This window comes from Columba livia, chromosome 1 (genome assembly GCF_036013475.1).
Source record: "Columba livia isolate bColLiv1 breed racing homer chromosome 1, bColLiv1.pat.W.v2, whole genome shotgun sequence".
In the NCBI taxonomy this organism is placed as follows: Eukaryota; Metazoa; Chordata; class Aves; order Columbiformes; family Columbidae; genus Columba; species Columba livia.
Genome location: NC_088602.1, coordinates 112,650,061 through 112,666,595, shown reverse-complemented (window position 1 = coordinate 112,666,595; position 16,535 = coordinate 112,650,061). Strand labels below are relative to the sequence as shown.

The following is a 16,535-nucleotide window of genomic DNA, read 5'->3' as shown; positions in this document are numbered from 1 at the left end:
TTGCCATATGCCGTGACAACATTTTTGTCAGTTTTTATTTCTGAAGCATCTCTTTAATGCTATATAATTAAGATTCTGACTAAAGCTTACCTGAGATTTTCATTGAATGAAATCAACTTTTATGCAGTGGAATTAAATGTAGAACTAAATTGATTAGAAATCAAAAGTATATCATGGCATATATTTCATCTAAATAATGTTAATAGAGAAAGTGTTTCTAGTACCCTCTCTCATAAGAAACTGTCTCAGGAAAAATATGCTGTAAAATCTTCCTTAGGGTTTTATGCACATCACAAAGTTTGTTAATTAGTCTCTTATTGAGAGTAAGAATTCCTGATTTCCTTCAAGTAATATTCCTGTCTATTTCACAAACAAAAAAATGTCAGTTACTTCTAGCATTTAAATATAGCAAATAAATTTAGCTGCTGAACAAGCATCTTCACAAAAATGGAAGATATTGGGGCAGAGGAAAAAGCAGTTTTCACTGGAGTTACTTTCTAAGTTATCTGTCCCATATATCTGAAAGTGACAGTAAACACTTATTTAATCCATTGCCCCCTTTCTACTATCCAAAAAAGAAAAACCCAGAAAAGTAGATTCCTTATTCCAAACTACTAGTGGTCACTCTTGTATGACTATGAAGGCCATTTGCTGCAGTTCAGGCAGTAGGATTTACATACAGGCTTGCTTTCCACCTAAATTTTCCTAATGAGTACTTCTTGTTTTACTTGGGCTTTGAATAAAATGCTCCCAAATCACAAGAAGGAGTGAGTACCATGAAACACAGTGAAAACAGAGTATTCACTGGTTTTTATTGTCACAGATAAAGCCTCTTTATTGCCTGAGTGTCCTCAGGGAATAGTGTTGACAGCTGAGTTTTGATTTTGCTGTCTCTCAAGCCAGAGGAATGCTCTATGTATCTTATATTAAAATTGATGTAGATATTTTGTTGCAAAAATTGAAGAAGCTATCTTGTAGTTGAAGGCTTACCAGAAACTGGAATTTTCATTATTTATAATTTTCTCATTTGGTTCATTTCTTTTTAATTGGCTGCACATACAAAAAGGCAACAGCAAGATTTTCCAGGTGCTGCCATCTCCTCCTCAGCACTTTTGCACTACTGTTGTTACACTGATTTAAAATGTGTTCAATACATGTGAGTGTCCAGTATCTCTTTCAATAGACTACTTTTTTTTTTTTTTAATATATATGATTATATAACATGGCTATAAAAAACACCCTTTGACACACACAAAACCAAGTTTGAATGGGAACTTTATACAGAGATTTAGCCTGCAGCAGATCTTTAGAAGTGAGCTAGAAACTGAGCGTTTCCATTACAAACAGAAAGCATAGGATGCAGCAGTTTGAGGGTTACACACAGAAGAAAATGCCTTCCCTTCTTTATACAACCAAAAATGATTTTGCAGCAGTGTCCAGAATTTGCTTCCTATGACATTTGGTGAATTGAAAACAAAACAAAACAAACAGAAAGACTGAGATACAGATGTTATAAAGCTGTCTACAAGCAAAATCCATTTCCTTTCCCTTCCCCCTTAGATAATTGCTCCAATTTTTCCTCCAGCTGAATTCACATTATGTTTCTGCCTAACAGATGAGAGAATCTTCATGGTACTGACTACATAACAGACATTTAATCATATATTTCCTAGGAGAGATGGGAAAAAAGTCCAGAAAGAAAACGCAAATTGCTAAGAAAAAAGTAACTGGTAAAAGAGGCTCATACTCAAATTTGTGCCTTATGCCAATTGATGTTGTGACCTAAAAGGCATTTGCAGAAGCCTCACACATCCATGGAAGCAATCTGCCTTGGAAACTATAACAAAGAAGCAATTTTGCGGTGACACAGCACTTTGTCAACTAGAGAAACCTGTGACACTAAACCCAGAGGAGAACATAAGTGTTTACAGCATTAAATCCTTCCCTGGTTCAGCTGCGAAGTGGCTAAATCCAGAGCTGCATCCAGCTGGAGAAGACAGAGGCTTGGTAGCTCTGCGCTGGACTCTCTCAAGCAGTTCTCTGTCCTTCTTGAACTGAGGGTCCAGGAACTGGGCACAATATTCCTGTGAATCAGTTTATCATTTGATGCAGCCAAGCCTGCTTTCCCTGGGGAGGCAGCCACAAAAAAGAGAGAGGAGCAGAGCTGGTTCAGCAGGGCCAGACAGGTGAAATGCCCCAAGTGAAGGGGTGCTCTACAGAGAGCAGCCTGGCCAGAGACATGAGGCTGTAGACCTGCCATCATCTCCAAGAAAGGAAAACAAAACTTTCCTGACTAACAGTGTATGGGGTTTCTGCAAAACCAAGAAATGACAGGATTACAGAGGAAGGGAGCATGAAAAGATGGACAAATGAATGTGAAACAAAAAATGTGTTAGGGATGTTTCTGAAAGATGAGTAAAATCAGTGTGTCAGGATGGTTCTAATGAAACAGAAAGATTTGGGCCAGAGATGAATATTATAGTCTCAAGTGTTCACTTTTCAGGGTATGGTTCTCTTTGAGAAAATGGGATTTTTAAAATTAAGTGTTACCATAAACTAAGTATTGGCAGAGACTGTACTTTCATATTAGGCGTGAAATCAGACATTCAGATACTGAAATTATTATTATTATAAATAATATCTCTAATAATATCTCTGCTATACTTAAACCAGTAAAGAACACAAGTGTGGCTTGATTTATTTGCAAAGTTTTCCTGGTGCACCACCCATAGGTATGCCAGACTGGAAGTGAACTTCTCGAGTTTCCCAAGATCAGGTTCCTCAGCAGAACAAATCATGTCATAAATTGATAAATTCAATCTAAAAATAGGCAAGATTTATGCCTCCGCTGCTGTGATGAAAGGCAGCCCCAGATCCCCCCTCCCTGGTGGCTGGAAGACTTCCAGCTTTTAGATAAGGTACATCCCCAACCACTCCTTGCCTGCTCATGTGAGCGAAAAGTGAAAATAACACTCTCTCAGAAGGGAATAAACATTAGTTTTAAAACACAGGGAGACTGGGATTTGGCCTGTGCTATTGATGAAGTTACAATTGTCTGATGGGACGGGTGTATGGGTAAATAATTAATCTGCAGTGAAACTGGTTGCTGGGAAGCCATTAACAGCTCACTTAGTTGATGAGAAACAGTGGCTCTGTGACAACATTTGGTTTGGCTGGTGAGGATTCACTTATTCAAAAGACACAGAGCCTGTTTATTGTTCATTTTTGGAAACATCAGCTTCTGCTCCATATCAAAGCCAAAAAAGACATTCCTTTTTCATTTTTCATGTAATATTGAATTTTTTGGTTTTTGACGTGACAAAGACTTTTAAAAAGTCGCTTTTTTTCCTATGAACAAAAGTTAATTAACATAACTAAAAAAAGTTGGTAATGAAAACTTGGTAATGTTAACACAAGTAATAATAATTTCCTTTCCTTCCTTGTTTTTCAAAGTTCAAATTATGTCTGAAACCCAAAGTTTTTGGGTTTTTTTTGGTTTTGTTTTTTTCCCAATGGGTTTTAACCCCCCCCAAATCTAAATCGACATTAAAATAACATTATAAAATTATTTTAAATTAGGTAAAAAAAACCCAAACTACACAACAGAAGTTTTTACAGTGCACCACCCATATTTTTACATGCTTACAAATTGTGTACCATATATTCTACATCATCATCTAATATCTTGTATCAAAAAATGAAAACAAACTATTTCCTATAAAATCAACTGTGTGTTCAGTTTCAGCCTTTGAGTGAGTGCATATGGCAACACTAATACAGCCATTAGAAGCTTCAGCTTTTTCTAATATTTTGCAATTTTAAATTTGTAACATCCATGTTACAATCAATATACTGTTTGCTTCATTTTAGTTCCTGTTTTGGAATGAAAGAGAGCATACTGACTTTCTAAAAATCTATCTAAGCCCCGGCTTCTCTACTGTTATAGAAATTCACATGATATCTGAAATTTTCAGAGAGCTCTGAGAAACAGAGATAGTTTTAAAGTTTACTTCCACATCCCCACTTGCCCAATTTCCAGCGCAGCCGAGGTCCAGGGTTTTGACTGAAGCTCATTTCTTAATATTTAGCTCATTTAAATGCTAATTAGACTAATTTGATGACTAAAACGTGGTAGGAATTCATTAACAACTTTGCTGCTATTGCTTTATGTCTACAGAGAAATTTTCTAAAAGAGGGCTCCAGGGACAGTAGCGCATCTGTTACCAGTTGAACAAGTTGGATTTTTTTGTAATACTAAACCTTAGAATTGGTAATTTATTGCAGAATTGCAGAGGAGGTGGAGGAGCAATTTTAAATCTTCCAGATCTAGTCCATCTTGGACACAGGCCACTAATGAAGAGGAAGCCTTATGCTGTCTTGGGCCCATCTGCTTCATGGGTTTTACTCCGCGTTTTATATATAGGGGAAGAAAATGTGCCTTGTCTCTGTCTCTCATTACCTACTACAGTCGTTCCAGCTGATCCTACAATTGTTCTGCGTGACATTGTTGCTGCCTAGACAAAGAACTCAAGCCAGTCACTTCATGTCTGACACTCTGGGTAGTCTTTAATGGTATTCTTGAGCTCCATGAAGTCAGTGAGGCTCCAGAGAGGTGGAGGAGATAGAAGAACAGATGAGATGATATCTTTGGAAGAACAGTCTTTATTTGTTTGTTTGGGGCTTTTTGTGGTTGGTTGGTTTGTTTGTTTGCTTTAGGTTTGTTTTGATTTTGGTTTTGTTTCCTTTGGGTGAAAATGTTTTGTATCCAATGTGTCACTTTGGACTCATGGCTGAGACTGACAATAAGGAAAGTACTGATGATAAAGTTTTGATGCCATGGGGATATTTGTGTAACATTTACTGTCAGAAAGCATAAACTCCTGTTGTCTTTTGCAAGTTTTTTTATGATATGGAAGCTTTTTGTTCATAGCAGTTTTGGTTTTGTTGACCTGAATGTGCTATAAAGGAAATGAATGTTCCTGAATACTAGAAGTTAACATAATTAAGTTTACAAGCATTTCAAAGAAAGGTCAGTACTCACTTCTACATGTTGACAGGTCTGAATGAGTTTTGCCAAAAGAGTTTCCAGTTCAGTATTCCTCTTAATAAGGTTGGTGAGGTTACTCTCCAAATTTTGCTGTGAAAAAGAAAGAAAATAATACATTAACATTTTGAAGAATTTAATGTTTAGGTGAACAGTTGAAAAAGATATATTTTCAGGATCTGAATTTTGTAATTACACAGGTATGAACATGAGACTTTCATTGTGATAAGTACCCCTAGATGTTTTGTCTATGCATCAAGTATAGCAAGACAAAAGAGCAGAAAAGTTCATGATAAGAGTGAGTTCTAGAAAACAGAGTTCATAAGGACCTTCTAAAAACTAGATTAAGCAATTAGTTTTAGGAGGAAAACAAAGGACTAAGAAGAACAGCAGGGAGGTTAAAAGCATTTCACCAGCAAAAAGAGGTTTATTTTGGTTTAGAACACTTTTTGACTCCTTATTTCCTGCTCTCAGTCCAACATCTGAATTTAAAAGCCTGCTGCTGAGGTCTCTGAGCATGTGCCTCTTTGGGACTGTACTTGTAAGGACCCAGTAGATGGATCAGCACTTTCCTCTTGGGATTTTCAGTGCTGGGAGGGTTGATCTAATTGATTTAATTCCCTGGTTCAGTAAGATTATATTTTAGAATAAATAATTCTAAAGGAAAACATCCTATGCATAAGAATGAAATACCTACTCATAGACTGCACCTTCACTAAGTGTTCTTCAGAGAGAACTTGTGGCTTATGTCTGTATTTATCAACTGATTCTGACTGCAATAAATATCTGCAACCATGGGAGATCTGTATGCTCCTCAGCTTCCAGATCTGAGGCTGCACCCTGGCCACTGTGCAACTGCATGTGAGAATGAGATCTAGCAGAAAAAGCTTCAGCCTCCCTACTCTCCTCTGTATCCACAGGAAGGAAATCCAAGAGCATAAGGAGGTCTGTGATGGCTGTGACCTGCTGCCTGGTCTGGCTGCCTCGGGACCAGGACACTGGCGCATCATGGAACTTGCAACTACCAGCTCCTTGTTTTTTACTACACATCTAATGATAGCTGCTGTTTTACATAAAATTCCATCTTCTGGAAGCACAGGGACATGAAAACCTCCAGGTTTTGCATGAAATGCAACATTTCCACAGATTAAAAAAAAAAAAAAAACCACAAACCACAACACAAACCCTGCAATTACATCTTAAGTATATAAAAAAGAAGCAAAAAAGAAGCAAGTAATGAAAAAGAGTCCTGACTGCAAAACAATCATTTGTTTCAGTAACTTTAGGGACATATATTTAATTTTTAAAATCTGGGGACTGTTGGCGTGACAAGATGTTCCTCATAGTTATTCACCTACTTAAGTGTGTGACACTAGTCCCTTGCTTAGTATTCCTGACAGTCCCCAGTATCTGGGAAGTACAGGACAAGAATACCAGTATCTGGGCCCTGTGCTTCTCTCCCCACAAGGGCTGCAGAGCTCCCATTAACATCATACCTCCTCATCTTTTATTAATGTTTATTTTTTCTTCACATTGCTACTTTTCCACCTTCAGCTATGATTAACTCACGTGATTTCTCTCATTCTCCTCTGGCCCCCACCTCTGTGCACACATTTAACGTGTATGTGGTGCTGTTACTCCCTGCCTATTTCATGCTGTTTTAAAACACTTCGTTCCTTGCCCTCCTGTTCTGCAGCCATGCTGTCTCCTTACTCCTTCTTGCATATGGCTACAAATGAATGAAGCTCACAGTGTTTCATTGCTGAACTGTACATACTTTGTCATTTACCAGGGATGATGCTGTAAACACTGGAGGAGCAGTCAGTTCTGTTCCATTAAAGATAGCACAGGATTTTGATGACTTTACATACATAAACCCTTCCAAGAAGCGTGATGGGTATTTGAAGTACATAATTTTGGCATTTTCTTCCCAGCACAGCCATGCATATCGTGTATCACAAGCTCTGGCTGTAAAAATGCCTTCTACACTGCATTTATTTTATAGCTCATTAAAGCAAAGAGTAACAAGAATGGGCATTCTTTACCGAACAGTTTGAGTTGTATCTTATATGTCTATAAGATGTAACGTGAATGATCATTTAATTGCAAAGGCATGTTTGCTGTGCTGTCCCTTTTTTAGAGCAGAGTCAAAATACCATATATAGTTACAGTATCAGACAACCTTTGTCTTTAAAAAACAGTTTGTTAAGGGGGAGTTCAAATGTGCAAATACACTTGAAGTTATATTTATATACTTTCTTATTGCCCATGTATTAATTTTGTACAAGTTCTAATATTTTATATGAAAATATTTTAAATGAAAAATATAAATTATTTTTTGGGATTGTCTACTTTCAAATGGATTTTTAGACACAATAAATGCTAAGAGTTCCGACTTTCACGTACTATGAAGAAAAAGTGTTCTCAAAGCTGTTATGGAATACTGCACTGATTTTCAATAACCAGAAAGTGTCTTGATCTAAGGCCATTTAAATATGAAGAGTAGGCATTTTTCTCTGAAACATAAATTTATTTACCCATAGATTATATATAGATTATTATAGCCAGGATATTTTCAAATCCTGCATAAAACCCAAAATTTTTGAATAAATTCTTTATCCAGTGAATATAAACATAAACCCATATATATTATTATGGTTTCACAGAGGTCTCTTAATGTCTCCTGCATTTCCTAGTTGTGAAAATGGAGGATAACTACTAAATAAGTGCCTTACTAAATAAGTTGCCTTACAAAAATTAGAGTTAATACATTCCTGTGCTCTAGCTCTCCAAACTGTGTCATTTTCAAATTGGAAAGCCTGGAATTTTTTTCTTGCAGTTTGGCATACAAGAGATTGGAGTCTTTTTAAGTCAAGAAGTATCAGAATTTTTATAAACTTCTGTTGAAGAACATCCGTTTATATTAATGCTTTACTAAATAGCAAGAACCTGGCAGCTGCTTTCTGAAATTAATGTCAGTCTTTTCAGTTTCACTAGGGCAAATAGTGAATGGCAGCTCTTAAAACTGGCATGACTTGGAAGTTTTAAAGGTCATAATACTCGATCAATTCTAGCAGTAATTCACAGTATCTTCTTCTAGTTCTTTCCCCTATTCCATTCCTGTATAGACCGTAGCACCGCTCTGGTTACCGCATGATAGTATGTACTAGAAACAGAGTTCAAGCCCTGCACTTTCTTTACTCTGTATACAGGGAGCTGGAAAGGGCCTGAAAGACTTTAAATTTCAGAAGTACTTTAAATTGCTTAGATTTTCCAAATTGTCACAAATGCATTTCATATCCAGCCTGAAACTTCCCAGGTTGTGTAAAACTTCAACGGCAAACTTGGAGCTCTGGCTGTCTTGAAAAATTGATCCCAGAATTCCTGGGATAGTGAATTTTAGCCAGTTTTTAAGTCTGGAAAAGTGTGCTCTCACATTATGATGAGTACGTGTGAAAATAAGTGGCAGAATAAGCTTATTCAAAGTATCTTACTTCCTCCCACCTAATCTGCTACTGCCATTATCTTAGGTGAATCAAATTAGAACCGTATTTTTGGAAATGTTCTACATAAATAATAATTTCTTAAACAATTCTACCTGCCTTTCTTGTCTTTTTCTTTCTTTTTTTGTCACCTGCTAATTTTCATTGTTAGTTGTCTATTCAAAACTGATCATAGAAATGCAGAGATGGTTTTTAAAAGGACAATGCTGTGCATTTGTTCTGTGAACAGGCTTCAACCAATGTCAACTCAATGGATGTAAAATTCTCTCAACAACCAAAAGCCAGGCTGAATGCTTCCTGACTTACAACGCAGACCTAGCCCAAGATCTTGACATTCCTTGCGTGCTTTGCAACTGCTTTTACAATATCCAGCATAAAGTGAAAAGAATACTTACTGTCCATTTAGCATGGTCTGACAACTACATAACATAAATATTCCTACAAACTTGGGATAAATCCAAGTAGATGAAATCACAGAGATGTAATTGAAAGGGACAGTTGAGGATGATGTTTCCTTTTGACTCTGCATGCCTATAAAATGATACGATCCAGGGACTGGAGTCTGAAGTTGGAAAAACTAATGCTAAAAATTAGAGGAAGGCAACTCGGGACTGGATGCATTCTTTGAGCCGATGTCTAGCTCACAGTGAACTCATGATCTTGCAGCAGTAACGATTGCGTGAGGCTTGTGCCCTGATTGAAGTGGGAGGTCAAACTAGATGATCATAATGGTCCCTTCTGGCCTTTAAATCTATCAGTCTATGAAAACCAAATGTGAACCCATGCCCTTTGCCAAATTAGCAGTCTCACGCAAAGCATCGCTTGTCTAAAATAGGAAGGTAGCACAAACAGATAGTCCTAAGCTACTATATGGGTTGAAAATGCTGTCAAAATAAATTAATGCATGCTTCTTAAGGAGAAAAATGCTGACTTGTGTTCTCCTGCCTTACGTCACAGCAGAGAAAACAACAACATCCCCGAGACCTTCTCAGAGGCATTTTCCCAGTCCATAAAAAATGTCTGTTCAACGGCTCACAAAATAAAACATATAGTTATCAGCTACAATGAGCTTTTAAAGTCCATTTGAAGTAAACCCACTGTCTTTTTCCCATTAAAATTTTTCTTTTTCACAGCACGATTAAATGCAATTATGCATTTGTATCTTCCACTCATTGCTTACTGGAAGGTTTTGAGAACCAATCCACTGAAAATGCAGCACGTGCTAAGACTCACACACTGTTGGACAGTACTTTGTCACAACAGCCTTGCCGTTACTTCAAATGCATCGTGATCAAAGCCTTTTGGCAGAAAACTTTGACAGCAAATTGCATATCCTCTGCTCCTGGTGTAGCACTGACCAGGACAAGATTTATTTTGAGGCTACCTCCTGGTTTAAAGAAGAAAACAACTTTGGAAAGACTTCTGGGCTTATCAGAGACCTACATAGTGGAAATGAGGTTAAGTAGTTATATAGGTTTCATGAGAACCACAGCCACTCTCCTATCATCTCTTTACAAATGATCAAACTGAAACGGAGATTATAAATTCTCAGATTAGGTTGGTTAAAGCATGTAACAAAAAGCCACATAGTTGTACTGCAGTAAAAGAGAGATTGCAGTAAAAGAGAGATGAGAAATAAAATGCCACAAAGCAAAAGTGTGATTGTACCTTCACTTACTCAAGCTAGAAGGGCAACCAGAGCAATGCTTACATGGCATGAGTCTTTAGCACATGCAGGCCAGCTAGAGATCCTGTCGCTAACAAAGTCCGTGCAACCACGTCTTCACTGCAAGTGTTTTTCCTCCTAAACTGAAGGAGCTATGCTTGCATGTGCGCCAGTTAAGTTTCCACCTCATTGTGGTGACATACCCTATGAACTAGGCCTATTGCCTTCAGAACTCGTGTCTAATCTATTTAAAGAGTTGCCAATTAATTCCAGAAGAACTGCCAGAGTACCAAGTGTGGTTTTGAGCAAGGTTTTGGGTCTGCACGAGTTTAATGTTTCCTTTGGTGTTCTTTATTTAAATGGACATACCAGGTGCACATGGAAAAACTTAAGATAATTTTTATTCTACGTCCTTGTCTGAAACAGATGACTACTCTTCCGTAGGATACACATGCTCAACCCTGTATTTCTCCAGCCAGGGAATGGTAACATTTGCGGTTAATAGGAATGATTGACCTCAAGTCTCAAATGTGCAGAGCTTGACAACTGCAGTCCACATTTCTATGGGAAAAGAAACAACAGCTACGATGTTGATACACTTCTGGGGACTAAGACTTTTACCTCAAGTGATTACAGTGTATCACAAGGAAAGACCCATGAGATACTGCACTGTTAATTAATTGTCCAGGACTATTTCTATTAAAAGTGCAATAAAAATAGCTGTATTCGATGCCACTGTGACTTAAATGGTGTTAACTAAGTTGGGCCTCTTTCCATATTTCATAGGAATGTCAATTATTTTTTTATTAACCATTCTTTAAAATAAGACATTGTAAAAATTAAAGGAAATCCAAGTATTTCAGGTTCTTGACCACATAAAATCTTTATTAACTGAGATGACAACATTCTAGGGAAAAACTATAATTGCACTTTCACTTCTCTGCAAAACCATGCCCTCAAATATACCATGGATGCTTGCTACTTGCAGCCACAGCTCTGCCTTTGATTTAACAACACTAATCAGCCTTGTGAGTTGCTTTGCTGCCATGCTCTTTAGTCTTCTTTCACTGCATCTTCTCCATCCCTCAGAGCATAAGAAAAATTTCACAGCTGGGGCTTCTGAGGAAAAAGGACAGGATGAGAGCCATACATAGTACTCTATAGCAAGAGTTTTCCTTTGATGTGCAGTAGTATGTTTGGGAAAGAAACAATATATACACTTAAAAACAGGCCAACGGAACTGACACTGCTTAGTTATAGTCAATATTGCAATGTGAAATGGACATCCCAACAAACTAAAAAAAACCACAACATTTTCTTGCAAACAGAGAAAGCAATTTGTTTTCTCAGGGAATTCAAACATGTTATGAAAACTTTGTCTCAGTTTAAACAATGACTATGGGACAAGTAATTTTTTTAGACATTAGCATTTCAAACTATTCTAAGATATCCGATTCTTGGCTTGGCTGGGATCTGACGGGGTTGGTTCAGCCCTATTTCTAATGAATCATTAATCAAAGAAGGACTAGCATAATAATCAGGAATCAAGGCTCAAGAAAGTCTCGATTAAGTATTTGACTAAATTAAAGAACAAAACCAGTCTTGGATTGGTATGTAAGCTAATAAATCTTTGCAAAACTGTAAATATCTTTGAAGCCCAAATATTTTTGATTTTTTTTTCCTTAATGCAGTAGTCAAACTGGAAGCTGAAGTGTTAAAATAGCACAACAGATACCAGACATCCTGCATTTAAAGCATGTCATTAAAGACTTATTGTGGAGAGCTAGGGGGTTAGTAAGCTCCTGCTTTTCTCCATGGGCTAGTCCAGTGCAATGAAGAGGGTTAAGGAGAACTTGTACTGTTGCACGGCTGTCCTGCAGCATCCTGACTTCATTCACATCCAGTCTCCCAGGACATCAAACATACTTGAAACCAGGAGTTCAAAAAGAGCTCTTGCTCATGAGATAGCCAAGCTAATCTTGCACAAGCAAGATTTGGGAAATACTCATTCCAAAAACTAAAGTTATGACTTCTGCACATAACTAATGACAGACATTTATAGGAAGATAAAGCAAAAAACTCATCTAAAGAACCACAATTTATGCAGTGCTATTAAAGTCCTGGCTTCTACAGATGCCTGCCTAAACATTTCTGAAAGTTTCTATTTTATTTAAGAGGTTATATTATGGAAAAAACTCCGGTTTTAATCAGTCAGTACATATTACTGCATTTTGCGGTTGAAAAATTCCATCTTATCTTACCAGGTATGTATAAAAAGCAATTCAGCATTATGTAAAACTGGCAGGTTAGAAAGGACGGCTAGATAGGCAAGGAGTAGAGAAGGCCAATAACGTGATATAGTCTGTGTTAGGTAGCAGATCGGTGGGGCTGTCACAAACCTATTTCAGCTCCTTTCTGCTGGCCCATAACAAAGCTGCCATTTAAGGCAGCTGCACCCATCCACATTTATGATTCTCAGTATGGCAAATGGCACTTTAAAGCATGTCTATAGATTGCCCTCCTGAGGATATTAATTGTCCATCCAGACAATGAAGCTGGAAGTCCACCTCCCAGCTTGGCTGGAAGAACTGGGATGTCCAGAGCACACAGCAGCTTTGTCAGCTACCAATGCAGCATCTAGCAGTTGGGCTAAACAGACCACCAGCAGGAATTTATTCAAGAAATGGGAGCAACTTTCTATGCAGCTCCTCTATAGTAAGGAAACAGGTGCATCTGTGAACACAGTATAGTCCCAGCTGTTGTTCTGGTGGCATATTAGGAGGCACAGAGGCACCATTAGTAAGTCCAAGCGAAGCCAGAGCACAGCATTGCTTTTGGAAAATGCCAGTCCTACTATCCAACAGCATGGTGCATGAGGCAAGGATCAACCAACCAGTCAACCAGAAAGACTGAACTCTGACTTAGGGTGAATCATACTAAACAAAGTGTCTCTTATAATTATGTTTTACGATATTTTTTTGTGTTCACAAACTTTCCAGGGTTTTGCCAACAAGTACACCATGAGCTAATTCTTCCACTCTGAAGTGCTCAGTTTTTGCAGCACTGAAGTCATTGGTGGTTCTGCCTTTTCCTTCCAGTGAATAGGCTCCAGCTGCAAGAGGTTACTTGCAATAAAAAAATGGGCATCTGTCCAGGTTAATGCTCATTCCGGCACATGCTCATTGCCTTGTTGCCCGTAGTTAGAGCTTAGTCTAGACAGAAGTGTAAATCTCACTCTGTTTTCTTCTATTCATTTGCTCTATTTCCTATTCAGTAAACTAAAACCCTCCTCTATATTGAGTAAATGCCCCAAAAGAAGTCTGGTAGAGTGAACTTGAGTTACTCATAGTCTTAATGTTTAGACATGTAATTAAGTACTTTTTTGAAAAGAATACTTAAACATTAATCTATAACATTTGTCAGTCTGGCCTGATTATATAATTTATCACTATTTTTCTGTTCAAAGCTTTTGACCAAGCACCAGATATTAAATTTGGGAGTAAGGGAAATGGTCATCCTTGATTCAGATTTCAGCTACAGAGTTGTTATTACATTTAAATCTTTGACTTTACAAGTTGACGTGGATAAAATGAGAGAATAATGGTAAATTATCTTAGTTCAATTACGTACGTAGAGGCTTATTCAAACAATGTGATGGTTGTGAGTTAAGTTTAAATTGAATAGGGAGTATAAATTGCAAAATGTAGATCATGATTTGGAATCAGATTCTGTTTCATATTTCTGTCGTACTCAGGTTAGGTTTCTGTTCTGACCTGTCTAAACTTTATTGATGATATTTCATTAGAGAACAACTCCAGATTTCAAATTTATCAACCAGCAAAAACCCCTCAAAATACAAAATAGACAAAAACAAAAACAAAAACAAAGCAATGACAAACAAAAATCTGGAAGCTTTTGGCTGGAAATCTAGGCTTAGATCTGAGTACAATTTAAATGTGGGTGTACAGGAAAAATAACAACAACAAAAATAGCACTTCATTTTTTCCTTGCATTTGAAACTGATAAATGAAAGAAAAGCATAGCAAGGAAATAGTCAGCAGGCCCAAGCATCATCCTCTCATTTAATGTACAACACTAAAAGCTATTCTTCCCCTTACCTCAGCAGTGGATCCAACTCCATTGCCAGACATCCTGATCTCCCTCACCACTCTTACCTCCAAAACAAGTAAATATTTTGCCCCTTTTTCTTTGGTCATGCTGTAAATTGACCAGCTGCTGTCACAATATGCCCCTCACCTCCTGCTAGGTTATGAACCTGAGTTGAACCCCGTCACTGGCTCTTGCTTTGCCTGTAGTGCATGACACCAAGAGTTTCTGGGTGGAAGATCTGAAAATAACATGGATGCTCAAGAAAATGCTCAGGGGGTGAGGAGCACATGCTACAGCCAGGGGAGCACCTGAAGAAGTAATTCCTTTCCTTCCTTTGCTAAGATATTTTCAGTCCCTATTGGATGAAAATGCAATAATCAATTCAGTGTTAATCTAACTATCATTTTAGGGGCCAATAATTGAAGGACAGATGATTATTTAACAGTCTTTGACAATGTGTATGGAGTGCTTTAAAAAAAACAAAAAGCCAAAAGCAAATGTCTCATGTGGAGGCCACAGCAGACTTGCGTATTTCACTTATTTCAGCATTGCAGATAATCACAGATGTGTTTCATTTTACTAATATGAACTAATCAATTAGTATCAACTAACGAATTGTTAAGACTAATACGAACAATTGCATAAGGATACTTCAAAGTAGTGAATTTTAGCTCAAGAACACGTTAGGAAGTACTTTTGTAGTTTATTTTTACTATGTTCCTATGATAATAAATCACTTGCAACATGCCAAACCATAAATGTAACTCAAGCCAGTTCTACTTAATCAGTCCTTCACGTCCCATCATTCTGTTCCAAATGTTATTTCCCATTTTTTGCTTCAACTTACATATAGCTTGAAAGCACATCCAGGTTAAAACCTCTATTGGTAAGAATTAGTAGATTATAACAAGGCATTCCTTTTAGCACCACAGAACTCTAGTCTCTCAAGACATTTAAAACATACAATTAAAAAAAAAAAAAAAAAGTCTGCTGTTGTTTGTCCAGGCAACAGATCACATCATATGAAACCAAATCACACTCTTAGAAAAAAAGAAAAAGTGTAAATAGAAGCCCAAATACATGCACCGGTGTCCTGGTTTTGGCTGAGATAGAGTTAATTTTCTTCCTAGTAGCTGGTATAGTGCTGTGTTTTGGATTTAGGACAAGAAGAATGTTGATAACACACTGACAGTTTGGCTGTTGCTGAGCATTGCTAATACCAAGTCAAGGACTTTTCAGTGAGGAGGGTGGAGATGCACAAGAAGCTGGGAGGGGGAACAGTCAAGACTGCTGAGCCAAAATGGCTGAAGGGATATTCCATGCCATATGAAGTCACGCCCAGTGTATAAGCAGGGGACACAGCTTCTTGAGAACTGGGAACTGGCTGGATGTCGGTTCGACTAGTGGTGAGCAATTGCATTGTGCATCACTTTTTTAATGTATTCCTTTATGGTTATTACCATTATAATTTGTTTGTTTGTGGCTTCCCCCCTCCCAACCTCTATCTTATTAAACTGACTTTATCTTAGCCCATGAGGTTTACCTTTTTTTTTTTTTTTCTAATTCTCTCAGCCATCCCACCAGGGGAGAGGTGATGAGAAAATGGCTGTGTGGTATTTAGCTGCCTGCCAAGTTAAACCACAGCAACCTGTAAGATTTCAAACATTCACTGTGCAAGAACAGGCTTATCTATCACTGCTTCAATTTCTAAAACATTATTTTGTACTTCAGCTTCTGAGTTGGAACTTTCTCTGTTTACTTGACATTTCAGATTCTCAGCTGAAAGGCAGAACACTAAGGAAAGATCGACATGTTGTATTCATAAGAGAACCAGAACAATTAACAAGAGATCTGCAAATTCCCATAGGAAGAGACTTTGAACATTTTTACTAATAAAATAAGGACAGGATGCTTTGTCTTCGGCCTTAATATTAAACATCCAAATTTGCCCTAGTAAACTCGGTAAATCTGGCATCAGAAAAAAGAGTATTTAATACATAGAAAACCAAAGCAATTTTTAGGTACATATATATCCTAGAATTTCACAAATGTCAAATTAAGAACACAATACTCATGAATAACAGAATAAAACATCTGAAACAACAGTCCCTTCTCTATAAGAAGAGCAAGTCATAGGTATAATCTAACCCTTCTTTAAAACCTTAGAAACTTAAGAAAAATCAAGTGCCGTTTTCCTATTACCTCTTTTTTC

At 37.4% G+C, this 16,535-nt stretch overlaps 1 protein-coding gene across 6 annotated transcripts in view; it reads right to left on the bottom strand.

Moving 5' to 3' along the window:
• Positions 1-16,535, bottom strand: part of MID1 (midline 1) — a 253,389-nt gene that overhangs the window by 50,261 nt on the left and 186,593 nt on the right. For all 6 annotated transcript variants that reach the window (XM_065073456.1, XM_021292264.2, XM_005505988.3 and 3 more), the window contains one exon: positions 5,042-5,137. In XM_065073456.1, coding sequence (XP_064929528.1) covers positions 5,042-5,137 — 96 coding nt within the window. The remainder of the gene's footprint in view (positions 1-5,041; positions 5,138-16,535) is intronic.